Source organism: Podarcis liolepis, assembly GCF_965112155.1.
Source record: "Podarcis liolepis genome assembly, chromosome: 16".
NCBI classification, from domain to species: Eukaryota; Metazoa; Chordata; class Lepidosauria; order Squamata; family Lacertidae; genus Podarcis; species Podarcis liolepis.
Genome location: NC_139567.1, coordinates 36,348,010 through 36,361,636, shown reverse-complemented (window position 1 = coordinate 36,361,636; position 13,627 = coordinate 36,348,010). Strand labels below are relative to the sequence as shown.

Genomic DNA, 13,627 nt, shown 5'->3' with positions numbered 1-13,627 from the left:
CTTTGCCAAGTCTTCAATCTGGACTGAGCATTTTGTTCCTCCTGCTGCTGTTCTAATGATTGTCGATGCTGTTAATATGTATTAGGATGAAATTTTTGTTTTATTGTAGACCATCCTTAGTGCCCTTGATTGGTTGGACATACATTCTTTATAAAAAGAAACACAGACCTGTCAGAAACCTATACAGTTAAGCCTGAGTACATTCCTGACTCCCTGCTTTTCTTCCCTATCTGCCTGTCATTTGCTCCAGGTTTTTTATATTGTGAGATTGTGGTCTGGAACATGAGTGTTTTGCTGTACAATATCTAATATGTTTTTATTTCTAAATATTTTCACCCCACACTTCAGCTATAGTGATAGGACTGTTTACAAAATTAATTGTTTTATTCTAACTCAGGCATAGGCAAACTCTTTTTTTTAAAAAAATGATATTTATTGAAAATTTAAGAGTACAGAAAAAAGTAAGAAAAAGAGAGAAAAAAGAAATTAAACAATACAAATCAATACATATAAAAAAGAACAAAGCACACAATACATCAAAGCAAAAATAAAAAAAACAATTAAAAACCCATCCAATATTTCCATATCTTTATCTTTCATTAACTTGTTTCATCGACCTCCTCACACCTCCCTTTTTTGTATTCTAGTTATTAATTATTTCAGCAAATCCTTTCCATCTTTCACTATTTTCTGTCATTTAATTGTCTTAATTTATTTTAACCTTATCTTACCATAAAAAACCCTAAAACTTATTTGTACATAACTCCTTATAACATTTCTACTAAAGCCGTATAGTTTCATTCCAACATTTTTCTAACACTCATTAATTTTACAGTATTTCGCTAAATAAATTTTTAAACTTTTTTCCAATCTTCATCCACCGTCTCTTCTCCCTGGTCTCGGGTTCTGTCAGTCCTTTCTATCCATTCCATATAGTCCATCAACCTGGTGACCTTCTGCCGAGGCTCTTAACTCTCTTCCATGTCCCTTCTGCAGATCTTCTTCGTATTTATATCTGCACTTTACTTTGTCTTCTGCTGATCTTGTTCTTAATTTCCTTTCTTTAGCACTGAGGAGTAGATCTCGGGGAGACTCCAACCTAACAATGTCTTTATCCCTTCTCGACAGGTCAGCCCATTCTCCATAGTCAGAACTAAAATCCAAAGGATATTTCAGACCATGTTTCAAAATCCCTCCACAGTTGAAGGCCCCCACCACTCCAATCTCCCCCTGGCCCAAAACCAGATCCCAAAAGCCAAAACGTCCCTGCATAAGGGGATCTATCCAACTTTCCTTCTCCAATCCAAGCGGGACTCCATCTCTCCAAATCTGGCTTTCTCCAGATTCGGTCATCAAAAACAACAGCTTATGTTCATACAAGGCCGAGGCTCTCTCCACTTGTATTACTTGAGGTTCAACAACAACCTCCTCCTCTATCTTCTCCACAGCTTGCCATGTCAAAACAGATTTCTGGGTCGGTTCCTGGGTAGTTTCTGTATAAGTATTCACTTTTTGTCACAAATCAGTCATTTTTTGTCCAAAATTGTCAATTTTAGTAATCATCACATCCGTCTTCTCATGAAGCTGTTCCAATAAGGCACTTGTCTTGCAGAAAGCAATCACTAAGGCTTCTTCTGTCCACATTCTTGTCCAAGGTCAATGTCTAATTCTCACGGTCTTTAATCTCTGCAGCTGGAGAATTCCCCAGATCCACTCCTGCAACAGTTTCAAAAGCTCCCTCTAGGGGAAACAATTTATATTTGTATCCGTCCTTTTACAAGCAGGTCCAGCAACAAAGTTATTTTCGATTTTCAGATATTTTGCTCCTTTTAAGTGCAAAAGGAAACATTGGAATCAATATGTTTCTCTTATTTGACTATCTGTCAACATACGTTTTATTCACAGTCAATGAACTTTCCCAAAACGTCGCTTCCTGGCAGCCCGTTCCCAGGTTCAAAACGGTGGTAATTTATCTTTCTTCACTCTCTCTCCTGCAGGCTTAAACAATCTGAAGTTTCCCCCCTCTTCTCCTGCTTCCAAGGGGGGTTTAGTAATTTTAGCCGATGGAGGTTTAATCCTTTACAAAAGACTTTCCAGACTTTAGCTTGCAATGTCTTTGCTTCAATCTATTTACAAAAGCGGAAGGCGGACTTCCTGTTTGGAACCTTCCCGCTTCGGTGCCAAATTAAGATATTTAATAATCCAATTTTCCGTTCTACTCACGGGTAGTTGTTTAAAGTCCAATTGTCCACAGGAAAAAGTCAGCGCTTTTCGACAACAGCAGTGCGGCTTCACTCCGTGAAAAGAGCAGTCGATTCGAAGCACCACGCCACTCACCCCACGTCGCTCCGGATCCCTGAAACTGGGTTTCCCCGCAAGTAGGGGAGCCGCAAAGGGTGCCAGCCGAATCCCACGTCCACAGGCTTCTCCCGCCTGTGGTTTTTAATGGGTCTCCGCCTCGCCGTGGCGGTCCAGACCCTGATTTCCACGAAGCGGATTCCTCCCGATCAGAGGAAATCCGCCATTGCCGGAGGCGCTAACCCGGAAGTCTCAGCCCTCCAGATGTTTTGGGACTACAACTCCCATCAAACCTAGCTAACAGAACCAGTGGTCAGGGTTGATGGGAGTTGTAGTCCCAAAAACATCTGGAGGGCCAAGTTTGCCTATGCCTGTTCTAACTTGAATACCAAATTTATCTTAAAAGCTTCAAAGTTATAAATGCAGGATTAAAATGACATCTAAAATGCACAGGAAAGTAAGAAGGTCTTTCTTTACTTGCTGCTGAAAGGATAGTAAGAAAGGTGCCAGGTGGAACTTCTGTGGAGAGTGTACCACAACAGGGGTGCCACTACTGGAAAGACCATGGGTGGGGAAAGCACCTGTTAGATAATATATGGAGGGAGATGTTTCTTAACGTTCCCAGTCCTGACCTGTGAAGGGCTTTACAGGTCAAAACCAGCTCTTCTCAGTTGGGCCTGAAAATAGGTAGGAACTGTTACAGTTTTCAAAGTATGGCTATAATATACCCAGTCCCAGTCTGCAGAATATGGTTTCTATATTGCTAACAAAAGTTTGTGTTAAGAATAAATAATTGTAATGCTCTCTTGAGGAAGGGTTTATTTTCCGTAAATGTACATCTATTGCAGTTGCTGGTGCACATTTTTCTGTATTTGGGGGGTTTTGGGCAGAGTTGGCTTGCATATTCCAAGGAGAGCATTTAGTGAGTAGAATATGTTTGAGTTCTATTAACTGAATAAGCAAGATAAGGATTCACTGAGGCTGAGAGCACTTGCTCACAAAGGGCACTGCTTTTCTCTTTCTGCATGAGTTAGGCGGTAGACAAAATTATTTGATACTCCTGTTAAGATACTTACGGCATTCCAAGAACTTAACACTGTATGTTAAGCAAACCTGTAATGCTGGCAAGGTGATCTTTCAGCAGTATTTGAACAGTTAACTGGTCAGTTAATTGCTAACTGATCTGCTGACAAATATTGTCCTGCTTCAGCCAGCCAAGTAAATGCCAGGTCCCTTTCATTTAGGCCACAGTCTACCTTGACTGTCAGAGCACCATCTGTTAGAACAAGGGTGTCTCTTTTGTCCTCATCACTGCAGGGGTCAATATCTGATGCTTGCACTGACATGCATGCTAATCTCTGGAGCATGTGCCAGCATTGTGATGTCTGCTGCTGTTAAATTGACTTCTTGCTTTGCTCATTCTTGGTCACATGGTAGCTCAAAAACAACTGCAAATGGTTGGAATAAAGACTGTGTGTTCTGAAGTTTTAACTGCATAACATCTGCAAATAGGATGACAAATTATGTGACAAATGCTGAATTTATATCTCCACGATTGATTTCATTGATTAAAAACATCGTCTAGTAATGGTTCTGCTGGCAGTCATGAGGAGGAGCAGAAAGCTATGCAGAGCCTGAAGCCTTGTACCCACACTTTCAACACTATCTCTGCAAGATTTTGTTTAAAAAGAGAAACAAAGTTCTGTGCCTTCCACAAATTAGTGTATTTTTACACCCACACCCACATACCTGTTTACAAGGGAAGGTGACTCCTAGCCTGCACAGTGCCTCTGATGACTACAGCATTTTAATGAAGGTGTGGTTGAATAGCCTGCCCACACTTTTGCTTGTAACAGAAACTAAAATTGTTTTCAGGAGTTGAACTGGAGTCATGGCATGCAGGAGAATGAGGTGGGAGGAAATGCCACTTCTCATTGCTCTCCTGTGTGCTAAGTGTCTTCCAGGTAAAAGTTACCTGGGGTACCAGGGTACCAGGTACCAGGGATACCCTGTGGTATTAGTGTTTTGATTTCAGAGCATTTTTTAATACAGCGAAGCATTCAGAAATTGATCTGGCCGCAATCTGAAATGAAAATAGTCCATTCTGCCACTTCATTTTTGCTGCATGTAAAGACCAGGCATAACAGTTCGTTGCTGCATCTCTTTGGGCTGTGTTATGTTATCACAGTGTGTAAGTGCTCCATAACTGCAGAACCCCTTACACTGCTCTTCCTGGGCTTGGTGATGCTGTGTATCAAGGTTAACCTCTGTTTCCTGGTCTTTCTTTTTAAGAAATAGTGATTGCCTCCAAGCCTTGCAGAATTAGTCAACCCTGCTGTGAGCAGATACAGATATAAGGTGGGATTTATTAGACCAATTCAGCAATGAGCACACCTTAGGCAAGCAGCTCCCCCATAGGCTCTTATTCCCCTTCCTGCAATTTGGGATGAGATAACCAGCCTATAGAATAGTCCAGTATTTTAAGGAATACTTGAAAATGTCTGTAAAGTACTTCCAACATTTGATTTTGACCCTGTAAATCAGTGATGACCAAACTTGGCCCTCCAGCTGTTTTGGGACCACAATTCCCATCATCCCTGACCACTGGTCCTGTTTGGCAATCACCTCTGTAAATGAATATTATTATTCTAGCCCATGTCTGTCAACACTTGGCAATGAAAATGCCCCTGTAGACCAGCAACACCTGTGTGCAACTTTGTGATATAGCCAAAACAAGGACAATGAAGTCCCCAAAGTGACAGTCAAGGCTCCCTCATTTTTTAATTTTATTTTATTGAATGCATATCCCACCTTTTCTCCAAGGAGCTCAAGGTGGTATACACGATTCTGGCACCCATTTAATCATCAAAACCAACCCTGTGAGGTGAGGTAAGCTAAGCTAAGAGGCAGTGACTGGTCCCCAAGGTCGCCCAGTGAACTTTGTGGCCAAGTGGGTATTTGAACCCTGATCTCCAAAATCCTAATTTGACACTCTAACCCACTACACCACACTGGCTCTCAGAGTCAACAAGTTGGCTTGTTAGCCATTTATATATTTGAGAGATTCATTTTGTTCTTGTTCCATCTGGTATGGGTGGGGCTGCCTCAAATTAGCAGGTGTGACGTTGCAGAGCAACAACAAACACAAGGAACTTGTGCATCCTGTTACTGCGCAGCAAGGGTGCATCTGAAGATGTCAGGCCAGTGCAGTGCAGGTTTGGCTGACATCCTCGTGTGCATGTTACTTGCGTGACAGGAGGACACAGCTGTGAAGATGCCATTTGATTAATGTTCCTCTAACTTGTATATGATAAGTGAGTTGGTGTTTTTTTTGCAAGTCTGTTGGCACCCTCCTATGAACCTAGTTCAGGGGTCAGCAGACTTTGTCAGCAGGGGGCCGGTCCACTGTCCTTCAGATGTTGTGGGGAGCTGGACTATATTTTGAAGGAAAAAAAAATTAACGAATTCGTACGCCCCACAAATAACCCAGAGATGCATTTTAAATAATAGGGTGCATTCTACTTGTGTAAAAACACGCTGATTCCTGGACCGTCCGTGGGCTGGATTTAGAAGGCGATTAGGCCAGATCTGGCCCCCGGGCCTTAGTTTGCCTACCCATGACCTAGTCATTATAAAAAGCAATAGTAAATGAGTAGTAGAAAGGCCAATACTTGTGTTGTTTTAAACCAGAGGTTGCTAACCTGTGGGCTTCTGGATGTTGTTGGACTCCCAACCTCCAGCAAGATATTGGGAGTTGGGAGTCCAGCAACATATGAAGGGCCACAGTTTTCTTTCACCTGCTTTAAACCACAGCTTAGATTAGACTTATGCATCCTGTTAGATCTGAACCTGCCAAGCCAATGCAATGCAGTTCTTAAACTCTGAGTTGAAGTGAACCAGTAATGTTCTGGTGGTGCATGTTGTTCAATAGTCCCAGTGCTGCTGCTTCCCTGTTCTTTTCTTCAGTGCACCAGGGAGCAAACAAACCAGAGGCTGGCTTGATGCTAAAGTGTGAGTCAGCACTCAGGGATTTTTCTCTCCTAACCATAATGTTAAACCAAGGTTTGTTCTTGGCTTGCTGACATGGCTTGTTAGTAGTGCTGGTTCATGTCTAATGTCTCTGTGTTTTATTTCCTCCCTAGAAAACTGAAGAAAGGAGTGAAGCATGATTTGCTTGTTCATCTTAAAGCATAGTTTAAAATAAACTAAGGTTTAATGTGATTGTGAATTGGGACACACACACACACCTCCATCACAGGGGAAAGCCCAAAATTTTCAGTCCCTGCGAATGAGTTATATTTGTTCCACTGAATAATTAAACTAAGGGCCTTCATTTATTGGGGGGGGGGGGAGAGAGAGAGAGAGAGAGAGAGAGAGAGAGAGAGAGAAAGCATGAGCAATTTTTAAAAAAGTAAATAAAGGGGGAAATCAATTGTAGCACAAATTGACTTTAAGAATGGGGATATTCTCATTCTCCCGTTTACATTTAGAGATGCAGATGCTTCATGATCTCTGCTCCATCCAACAAGGAGCAGATTCTGGGCCAGAAGACACTCCCTTCCAACAGTTATTGTACTGGGACCTCTGTAGTAAATAGTCTTAGGTTCCAGGTGGCCTTATCTCTGGTGATGCATGTTAGCTTTGTTTGATTTATTTCAGGCCAATTTGAAGAGAGCTTCAATTGAACCATTCTCATCTTAGCTCCCTGCTTGTCCATTGTTCTTAAAACACCAGAGAAGAGAGTTTAAGCCAGCTTTGGAACTCTGCTAAAAGCTCTCTGAAGTGGAAAGGTTTTCATTCTGCCTTCAAAAGGCTGAAAGAAGTTGCCAAGGGAAATTATTGGGGTAGGAAGTTCATAACTGCCATATCACTGCCAAGAAGCGACTAGATCAGCCTTCACCATCTTGGTGCCATTTGGGTGTTTCAGACTCCCAACAATCATTAGCCCCTGGCTGGAATGGCCAATGGCCACAGGTGATGAGTTGCAGTCAACAAAACATTTGGAAGGCACCAAATGGGTGAATGCTGGTCTAGATCATATGACCACACACAGTACCTCAGATAGCAGGAACATTTGCAAAGGAGACTCTGGATGGTCCTAATGTATAGAGGAGTGTCTTGTAATCAGTTTTTTATTATTTATATGAAGTTGCTGGAAGCAGTCATTGAAGGATTTGGTTTGAGGTGTCAAAAAATAATGCTGATGACACCCAAGGTGTCATCCATGGTGGTTACATTGAGTTAAGACCTAAATTACCTGGGACCCCTAAGGATTTGAAAGAGCTCATTCTCTCTTACCGATCTGTTCATCTCTTTAGATCAGCAAATGAGGCCTTCCCGTTGGTTCCTTTTTTGGATGAGATAGGAGGTCTGGGATCTGGGGCAGGGCTCTGAGTATATGCAACTCTCCACTGAGGTGCATGTTTCCATTTTGTATTTTAAACAAGAAGTAAGGACCTGACTCCTACCAATATTTCGGAGGGGAGTAGTAGGGCTTTGACAAGTTTTTCTATTTTTGTACTAGTTACAGATAGGTAGCCGTGTTGGTCTGCCATAGTCAAAATAAAAAAATTCCTTCCAGTAGCACCTAAAAGACCAACTAAGTTAGTTCTTGGTATGAGCTTTCGTGTGCATGCACGAAAGTATCTGAAGAAGTGTGCATGCACACGAAAGCTCATACCAAGAACTAACTTAGTTGGTCTTTAAGGTGCTACTGGAAGGAATTTTTTTATTTTTGTACTGTTTGTTTTTAAGATGTTGCTTTCTATGTTGTAATTTTGATTCATTGATTTTTTAAATTAAATTCCTACTTGTTTTATTTTTTTTGCACCGTTCTGTGAATGTAGGGGTGTGTGACACACACAAAAATAAAGGCACAGCGTCTAAGTCTGCAAACACCCTTCTAATTGAAATGTGAAATCGACTTAAAAAGACACACATTTTGGGAAGCAGCAGGGCAATGGCATGGCTATGAAATTTGAGAAGCAGTTTTATTACGTTTGGGTGGCTCAGCAATTTTTCTATCATTTTTAGCTCCAAAGAGCCTATGTCTAATCACAGTAGATCAGATAAGGAAGAACAAACTCTTGGTCTGGTAATCCAGCACCCTTTGTTCTCCTAATTATTTTAGATGATCAAAACTATCTGATCCAACTGCAAACACTTTCAAGTGGGGTGTGGGCCATTGGTCACGTTCCAGGGCCAGAATTTTGTCTGAGCATCTTGGGTGCTCTTCCTTGAAGAATTGAAGGGCTCCAGCCTGCTTGGTTGAGCATTCTCAGCATTCTTCCCCTGGGGTTCAGGGGACCGCACCAGGCTCTCCTCCTTCTGACCCCTCGCCACACAATCCTCAATGCTCTCCAACTTCCAGACGATCAACGCTAGAGACCTTGCAGTGAGAAGGCTTTGCTCACCAATCAAGCTTAACAATTCTCCAGTAAATAACTCCTCTGTTGCTCCAGGCAGATTAGTTAGCTTTTGAGATGTTATTTGAATGGCGGTATGGGCTGTTACTCTGAGCTGCTTGGGTTGCTTTAATCTTTGTGGGCTTTCCTGTAGGTCTGTTTTTCTTTGAACCTTTTGATCTAAGGCCTTTTAGCTGTTTGGGGGGATCTTCCCATTCACTGTCTAACTGCTGGGGATTGGAACGATCTAGGGATTGTTTGTCACCGCCATGGAGATTATCTCCCTCCGCCGTTTGGACTTCCGAACTTGTTCCTAGCCCATTATCAGTAGCCCCTTTGCTATTTTGGGAGTTATCCATTCCGAGAAGTCAGTGAAACTTAGTTGTTTAGATTTGGATCTGGTCAAGTGGCTTGGCACAGAACTGCTTTTTCTTGGGCATCAGGGCATGGTCAAGACCCCCGGAACAATCCAAAACAATCCTCGTTACTTACGATTTGTTCGGTTTCTGAACTGGGGATGGAAAATTTTAGTCAGTAGACAAAACTGCAAGTCAGTCACAGAGGCAGGTTTCATCGGGCATTCATTGTTGTGGTAAATCAGGTTGAGCTGTAAAACAATAAAACAATAAACTAAAAACAAGGAGAGGCGATGAGACAGCCAGTAAGACGTTAAAAATGTGAGATTAGAATCAGGAAGTAGCTAAAAACTACTTAAAAGCTTTATTGAAGGCAAGAGCTCTGCCTAGGCTGCTGTCTCGGGCCACCATCTTGGAAAAGTCAGGACCATGCCATTTTTACTTTCGCGAATGAGTGGCCCCCTGTCTCCATTACCGAAGTTACAAGTTTAATTGATCAGATGAAAGCAGGAAAGGCTGCCAGCCCTGATGGTATTCCCTCTGAATTGATCAAAGCCAAGTCAGAGTGGTGGGCTCTGATACTAGCGGATCTATTCACTGTGATAGATAGAGCTGGTATCATGCCTAACTCATGGCAGCAATCTTTAATTATCCCAATCTTTAAAAAGGGTGACAAAAAGCTGCCATCCAACTATCGGCCAATGTCTATTGTCAAACATCGGGAAATTGTGCGCTAAACATCTGCTAAATAAACTAACTACTTGGCTTGATGAAAATAACATCATAGGTCCAAGAGCAGGCAGGGCTTAGGCCAGGGAAATCCACTTTATGCAACTGCATGGTGTTATCTCACTTAGCCGCTAAGTATATGCAGCTTCATAAAGAATGTCTTTATGTGGCTTTCCTAGATATCAAGGCTTCTTTGGACACTATTGACAGGGGGCTGTTATGGACCAAATTGGAGACAATGGGCCTAGAACCTAGATTACTATACTTGATCAAAAAGCTTTATACAAAGAACACCTGTCATATAAGAACAACACCAGGGAGTGTAATGACAGATCCTGTCATTATAAACAGAGGAGTAAAGCAGGGCTGTGAACTCACTCCCTCTCTTTTTAATCTTTTTCTTAATGACCTCACTTCTTCACTAAAACAGGTGGATAACCCAAAACTCAATGCATCAAGCATCCCCATTCTCCTATACACAGATGACATGATTTTGCTTTTATGGACAAGAATTGGCCTAAAACAATTGTTAAATTCCTGTATTGACTATCTGTCCAGAATGAAATTGTGCATGAACTTTGATAAAACCAAAATAATGGTTTTTGGGAATTCACGCAAGAGCTATAGCTGGGTACTTGGTGGAAAACCCATCCAGCAGGTATTTGAATTTAACTATCTGGGAATTACATTCCATCATAGGCTTCTATGGTCCTCGCACCGTGCAACGGCGGCGAATGCCAGTAAGATGTCTATGCAGGCCATAATGCGATTTTTCATAACAAGAGGTAATTCGCATATCCCCTCTGCCCTCAAGGTCCTCAACACCAAAATAATAGCTCAGTTGCTCTATGGAATTCCAGTCTGGCTGCCAGGGTTTATCCAACTGGTAGAACTAGTGTAGGCAGCTTTCCTTTTTAAGATTTTTGCTGTCCCACGTTGTGTACCCTATGCAGCCTTGTGTCTAGAGGGAGGTCAACACAAGGTAGAGACTGTTGCCTGGGCGAGATTTCTTCTATGTTGGTTAAACATCTACCCCACATTAGATAAAGATCCTTTCTTCGGTGGTCTTGTCAGACCCCTTTCTTTCCCCAGGGCTACAACAGTTTAACATAAAGATACAGCACCTTGGACTGTCAATGGAACTTTTGTGATCGATGCCTCCACCGTCTGCCAAGGCTATAATAAAAACTAGTTGTGGGACATTTAATGCCAGGAACTAACAGCAGCAGCAGAGAAAACATGTTCCCCTCTTTACTTTCAGCTTTCTTGGGCACATGAAACTAATTATAATTATCTTGAATTTCTGCTTATCCCTCAAGAAAGAAGGGCATTTTTGATGGCCAGGTTTAATTCAAACCCATCAAACCTCCTTTGGGGTAGGTTCTCAGGAATGGTGGAAGGAGAAAGAATTTGCCCCTGTGAAGATCACCTGATGGAAACTCTTACTCACATGGTTCTTAAATGTAAACTATATGCTGATCTCTGCCAGCAGTTTCTAGAACAACGCTGCATTCCCAAATGGAAACCAGAGTTGGAGGTCATACATTTTCTATTACTGGGGAATGATCAGGAGCTCACCAAATTAGTGGCTAAATATCTTTATTTGGTTTTTTGTCGCAGAAACACATTGCAGACGCCTGATCTCCCCGGAGACCTAGAGATGTAATGTTAGATTTTTTTTTGCCTCTTTTCATTTGACAAATGAAGGGGAGGTGGTAATTCTGTATTGATTTACTATGGATGTTTGTATGTGATGCCAATAAAAGGTTTGATGATGAGACAAAAAAAAGAAATAAAAGATATGGGAGGGAATGTTGCTTCAGATATTAATGCTAAGTAAGACTTTTAGGGTCAAAGCCAGCACTTAAAATTGAAGATGGAAACAGGTAACCAACATAGATCTCTTGGGGTGTTGTGTGGTCCTTGCAGAGTGTACCAGTTACAAATACAGATGCTGGCATTTTTGACCTGTTGAAGTTTTTGAATTCTCTTCAAATGCAGATTTGCACAGAGTGCATTAGAGTGATAGGGCATGTATCCCTTATCAAGGCAAGGGTACAGCTGGCGCACTTTGTGAAGAAGAAGGCACTCTGGGCCACCGCCACTTCTTAGGAATCCTAGAGAAGTCCCATTCTGTGGATCAGCAGTTCAAGGATGCATATGCCACTGCCCAGGTCCTGTTCACTAATTACTTGATCAAAAAATCCTACACTCCCCACCACTCCTGTCACACCTGGGTTGAGTTTCAGTTTATTGTTTCTCAGCCAGCTCATTACTGGTTCCAAGTAATGATTCAGGGTTTCCACTGCCGCAGTGGGATTTAAGAAAAAGGAGAAGCATAATTGAATTTCATCAGCACACTGATGATGGTAAACTCCAGATCCTTGGACAACCACCTCCAGTTAGCAACGTCTAGATATTTGAGTAATAGGAAAAGCCCCTGGGATTATTTGCATTGGTCAGAAGAGGATGTTCTATCTCCCCTGCCCCCTGGCACAACAGTAGAAAACTCACCTAACCACAAGGGAACCGCAGCAAATTTTCCCATTCCTATTAGGTGGTCCAAGATTATACCATGGTCTATAAAGTATCTGAGAGGCTAAGGCAAAACAACAAGAATGCTTTTCCCAATCAGTGTCCTGGCAGTAGATAACTATTATCCTACAGCACGTGAAGAACCTTTTTTTATACTACAACGAGTATGGAGGGAAGTTATAAGGACCACCAGAAAGTTCAATAAACCGTTGTGCACAATATCCAAAAGAGAACTAGCCATTAGTTCAAAGAAAAAGGGAAGGAGGTATTCTTTTACTTGTTCTTTTACTTGTTCCAGTCAAGCATGTTTGGGTACATAGCTTTGTGGATGGGAGGGGGAGAGAAATTTCTACAGAATTAATTATAAAAAGAATATTAATTAAAGACCTAAATCTTACTTCATTTAGAAATCGAGCGATAGCAGATTACCTTCGTTCTAATGGCTATGAAGAGGCATACTCTGTTTTTAAAAAGGAAGCAGAGCTTGATGTGGTGAGTACAGACTTCGTATTCCTTGTGTGATGCTCCTGATTAACCTTTCTGTCATATATGCAGTAACTTTCCAAATAGAGGTAATGGAATGGAATGCTCACAAATCTCTGCAATGGTTACTTAAGCTTCTGCTATCAGTGACTGTTAAGTTAACCAAGTTTGTGGAATTGTTAATTTTCCACCTATCTTTACTTGAGGTCTGTACATTGAGAATGCAAGGCAAATGGACCAAGATATTCACTACTAGCCACAATAGCCATGTTCCACCTACACTGTCAGGCACTGTTGCCTCTGAATTCCAGGTGCTGGGAATCACAGGTGGGCAGAGTGCTGTTGCGCTCAGGTCCTGCTTCCATGCTTTCCACAGGCATCTGGTTGGTCACAGAGAATAGGATGCTGGACTAGGTGGGACATTGCCTGAACAAAGAAGCTCTTACAATGTTCACATGTCTATAAACCTTTGCACCATGTCACATTGTCCTTGAAACTAAAAAGCATGAAGGATATCTATCCTATCACATTGTAGTTATTAACTTCACATGGCCTATCTCATTAAAAGAAAACCCATTCCTTAATCCAAGTCTATAGCCTTTAACTGTTCTAGAAAGGACCTGGTTGATCACCTTTAATTGGGGAATTCCTCTGGAATAGTTCTAGCTATGTGTAACGTATATAATACATTTTGAAATCAACATGTTTTACACTTGCAGCAAAAACTAAAGGCTCCAATAAAAAACTCAGATTTGGGAGAGGTTAAAATGGGTACTATAAATTTCTTCAGTGGCAACTCCAGCCATATTTCATCACATACAG

At 41.7% G+C, this 13,627-nt stretch overlaps 1 protein-coding gene across 3 annotated transcripts in view; it reads left to right on the top strand.

Moving 5' to 3' along the window:
- The window catches only part of PAFAH1B1 (platelet activating factor acetylhydrolase 1b regulatory subunit 1), a 60,575-nt gene that overhangs the window by 29,079 nt on the left and 17,869 nt on the right, over positions 1–13,627 (top strand). Inside the window, exons 1-3 of one of the 3 annotated variants that reach the window (XM_083479647.1) lie at positions 6,715–7,482; positions 8,053–11,449; positions 12,730–12,814. In XM_083479647.1, the coding sequence (XP_083335773.1) occupies positions 11,124–11,449; positions 12,730–12,814 (411 nt within the window). In that variant the 5' untranslated portion in view covers positions 6,715–7,482; positions 8,053–11,123. Of the gene's footprint in view, positions 1–6,714; positions 7,483–8,052; positions 11,450–12,729; positions 12,815–13,627 lie in introns of those variants that run through there. The other 2 variants (XM_083479648.1, XM_083479649.1) reach the window with 2 other exon arrangements.